We start from the raw sequence: 4303 nt of genomic DNA, 5'->3' as shown, positions 1-4303 counted from the left end.
CTAAAAAAATAAAGGACGAGGAAGAAGTTAGAACTTAGCAGATAACTTATTTTAAAAGTAATTTGTCTGTAGAATAAATTATACTGTTATAAATGTTAAATGCTATGAATTCAGTCCAACCCTTGTTAACCACATAACTCACACCAGTTATTTCTTATTGCAATAAATTGGGTGCTTATGGTTGTACCCAAAACCTACTCATAGCAGACACAATGAAATTAATGGACAGAAGTTAGGGTGGTATGCAGTGCTAGCCCTACACAGAGTAGACCTACTGAAGTTAGTGGATGTGAATAACTTAGGTTTATTAATTTCATTGGGTCTCTTCTCAGCAGGACCTAGCAACCCTTAGTCATGTTCATTAACTTCAATGGGTTTACTTTGAGCAGGACCAATATTGGACACAACCATTAGCCTTTCGGTATTTTGTCCTTAAAAGAAGCAGGATTACAATGTTGTATCTATAACTGCTGCTACAGCTTCCTTTGCATTCAACTTTACATGCACTATTGCAGTCAAAATAGGTAAAAAATCCATCAAGCCCATGCAGAAAGGCATGGCCAATAGTTCACAGATCAATTTATGTGATATTAGAGGAGGGGAGAATTTGCAGTTAGGGGAATTTGAAATGCAAATTTCCTCCAGTTTGGAAAGCCTTGTGCTACTTTAAGATTTCTGTGAATGAGCAGTAATTATGCTAGTAAAACTCTCTGTGGGCTTATATGCAAGACTGGAGCAAACCAAACTTTCATATTTTATTTGTCACATGCATGATCTAGCTTCTTTGCTTTACAGGAGCAAATCCAAACCTAATACTATTTGCATTCATGTCAATGCCTCCAAGAGTGTAAAAAAGAAGAAGCCTAAAGGCAGACAGGCTTTGTACTAATGTTGACATACCGTTACTTGAAACATCTGTAATGGCTCTTCATCTTGATCATAAATATATTGCCCAAGAAGTACGCCCTCTTGTTCATACTCACTTTCAAGACCCTGCCAACACAAATGTTTAATATTATTCTGAGTTCTCACCAGAGAAGGTAACTATAAGATTCAGTTTTAATTTCAACCTCTCTCAGTCCCTATTAAAAGACAAGATCACAATAAAAGCAGGTAGGACACACAACATATCCCACACACACCCTGAATATTTTTAGGATATGAAAAATATGAATTTACTACTTGGATTTCTACAAAGACCACCACAAAGTCTCAAGATAATTGCAATGTAAAATACTAGAAATGGCTGAAATGTGGTCTGTATGCAAGAGTAACTTTTATAAATCGTCACATCTTGACTTTCTACTTTGATTTTAATACAAAATATATTAAGTTGAAAGTGTGATCTCCTGGTCTTTTCATTTCTTTGTTTTACTGAAAATTCTTTTATGTTATCTATCTGGGTACACTGAAAAGCTAATTAGAACAGTCTGTTCTTACAGCTGCTTGTACAGATGTCAAATACAGTTCCCAAGGGAAGAGTTTTGAAGCAGGCACATCCGGGGCAGGTTAGGTGATAAATCAATATACTGAGGTATTCAAAGTCCTTTTCCTTTGATCCCCCTTTTATAAGAATTGCAAAATAAATAAATTTGAGGAAAATCACCCTAATCTATTTTGTCAAAGATAAAGCTTACATATACTGAAAAATCCTTTGGAGCACTGGTAATATTGCCTGTTGGTGAAAGTGTTTTTGGTATGTGTTCCAGGGTGAAGGCTGTAGGGTAGATCATCATGGAAAGCCTGACAACCAGATATCCCTGTGATCCTTTGAAAGCCCAGCAGTTTCCAGGATACATGTCAGGCTTAAGGGAAGAAATAAAAAAAAGTTACAGTTCCATTAATAAGTTTAAAAATAACAAGAGATCTGACATTATAATGTGGACAAAGCATATACTGAGAAATTGCATAATTTCCTTAGATGGTGCGTATCCTTTAAGTCATGTAGCTCAGCAGCTCAAAATTGTAGTAACTAAAGTACAGCAACATAGTAACACTGTGTGGCATCATCATAAAAAATGTGAAGCAATTATAATCTGAAATAGCTTCCTTTAAGAAACCTTTAAGCAACTTTTGTTGCATAATTCAGTGGTTTTAAAACTTTCTGCACTGTTTTATCTGTTTTGGGAAATGTACCTATTGTAGGGGATTTGAGTGCCATGTTTGAGGCCTGTTTGGTTTCACTATCACCTTCTCTAAACTTACTGTGCCTCCTAAAATAATTATGAGCTGACCTTAGTTTGGTGTGATCTGTCTCTTTGTTTTGTTTTTAAGCTAGAATCCCCACAGTCTACTTGTATATTTTATAGTTACAAAGCGAGAGGTATGACTGATCTGCATTGTCACCCTAAATGTGCTCTCTTTTTTAAGGACTGGATCAGGCTTTCTAGTCCAGCATTCTGGGGGGGGGGGGGAGACACCTCAGGAGCCAACAAGCCATGTTCTGCCTTTTATCCAGACTTGTTGCATGCTCAATACCCCTGTACATGAACACTGCAGAAGGTGCTTATTGGTGGGCAAGCAGTTTTTCAGGGAAGTTTATTACTGATAATAAAAAAAATTCCTTCCAGTAGCACCTTAAAGACCAACTAAGTTAGTTCTTGGTATGAGCTTTCGTGTGCATGCACACTTCTTCAGAACATTTATTACTGATCTTCTCAATGAACACCCTGAGAAGCCACAGGCTTCCTGTGTGTACAATTTGAAAACTACTGGTGTTTTTTTACAATCTAGTGCATAAAAAATTATGAAATAGCTAATAAAAGAAGCTCAGTGTTGGGTTAATGACAACTGTCCTGGCTGTATAAGGGCATACACCCCTATGGAACAGCCCTATACTTCAAGAATGTGCACACACGGGACATACTAGACATCAGAATTCATGACTGTAGCATTGTTTCAGAAAGCCAGTCAACATTTAAATGGCTTGGGTTCTGAAGAGTGCACAAATTTAGCTGCAAAGCATCTCAGTGGTAAGGAACTGAGCAACAGTCAACAAATAAATGCACCTTCATGGAATTCTTGCCAGAGATTCTGGAAGAAAAGCTAACAAGAGATGGAAACTAAGTGACACCAAGGTTAGCTCATCCAATATTGGCACAAAATTCATTCTTATTCCATGAGTACAGAAAGAAGCTGAAGCCAGGATGCCAACAAGAAGTGAGGAAGCCAAGATACTGCTATACTAAGCAGAAATAACCTTACCTGTTGACACAGAAACCCTTCTGGACAAAAGCCCTGAGCAACTTGTGCCTTTAAGAGGGAAAATATGTTTCCCAAGTGTTTTAAAAATCACTAGCCTTTTAATTACCTGGATCACTACGCGAGGAGATTGAGAGAAGTACCACAAAGGAATTCCAAAGAGACTAATTAGAGCTGTTTTGGTTTCGTACGTCTCTGAACAGCGAGTACTCAAAATACTGCCACCTTGAAGAAACAAGGAAACTATTCAGGTTTGTTAATAAGACAGTGCAGACTTACTCGGCGTGTGCCTCTTCATTCTTTTTAAATACTAAAACCTTGTGCTACTTAATGCAGCCGTTTTCAACCCTTGGCAGCCAACTATGCTTTAGGGGACTACAGACAAGGCAGCCAGCACAAACTCTAGCTGCTGGACAGCAGTCTGTTTTCTCCTTTATAAAGAACAGCCTCACCTTCCTTGCTCTAATAATCTAGAGTCCAAGGGCTGGTGGTGCAGATGGAGCTGGCTCTTCTGCTCTTAGCTGTGGTTGAGCAATTAGGAGCTAGCTTTTCAAACATGTGCTCCCCCTTCTTCCACCTCTTCCCCTCTTGGCAGTGAATTATTTACATTCCCACCACCTGAACACATGGCAAAAATATCTATGCCAATCTTATTTTTAAAAAATAATTCTTAAAAGCAAATTTAACAAATAAAAAGGAAAACGAAGGAAAAAAGTGAAGGAAAAACAAAACCCACTGTTGGCTCATATTTAGGATACAATAATCATCTGTATATCCTTCTTAAATTAACCATATATATTGATATAAGCCACCCAGATGCCCAAACAGGTATCTACACAACATGGATTTTTATGGGACATAAGTTCAACTTTAACAAGAGCAGTGCTAATCTCAACCATGACTCCTACTGACTAGGGTTCCTTTCTAAACCAGGTAGAAAGAGGTTTTCAGGTTGGAGAATTTTAGCTTTCCTAGTGATTGATTTAAAGCACATTTCTAGATTCCCATAACTGCAGAGTCAAGAGTAAATTGTTCTTTCCTCAATGCAACTAGCTGTTAATCTCCAGGGGTGCCCAGGCCATATTTCCCAAGCTGTCTCCAC

The 4303-nt window shown here is 38.0% G+C and overlaps 1 protein-coding gene across 50 annotated transcripts in view; it reads right to left on the bottom strand.

Moving 5' to 3' along the window:
• SUN1 (Sad1 and UNC84 domain containing 1) overlaps positions 1-4303 on the bottom strand; it is an 80844-nt gene that overhangs the window by 2108 nt on the left and 74433 nt on the right. For all 50 annotated transcript variants that reach the window (XM_083474257.1, XM_083474235.1, XM_083474252.1 and 47 more), the window contains 3 exons: positions 3311-3426; positions 1638-1805; positions 901-993 (listed from right to left, as the gene is read on the bottom strand). In XM_083474257.1, the coding sequence (XP_083330383.1) occupies positions 901-993; positions 1638-1805; positions 3311-3426 (377 nt within the window). The remainder of the gene's footprint in view (positions 1-900; positions 994-1637; positions 1806-3310; positions 3427-4303) is intronic.

The sequence above is a fragment of the Podarcis liolepis genome, assembly GCF_965112155.1.
Source record: "Podarcis liolepis genome assembly, chromosome: 14".
In the NCBI taxonomy this organism is placed as follows: domain Eukaryota; kingdom Metazoa; phylum Chordata; class Lepidosauria; order Squamata; family Lacertidae; genus Podarcis; species Podarcis liolepis.
Note: the sequence above shows the minus strand (reverse complement) of the source record. Positions and strands in the feature narration are given on the sequence as shown.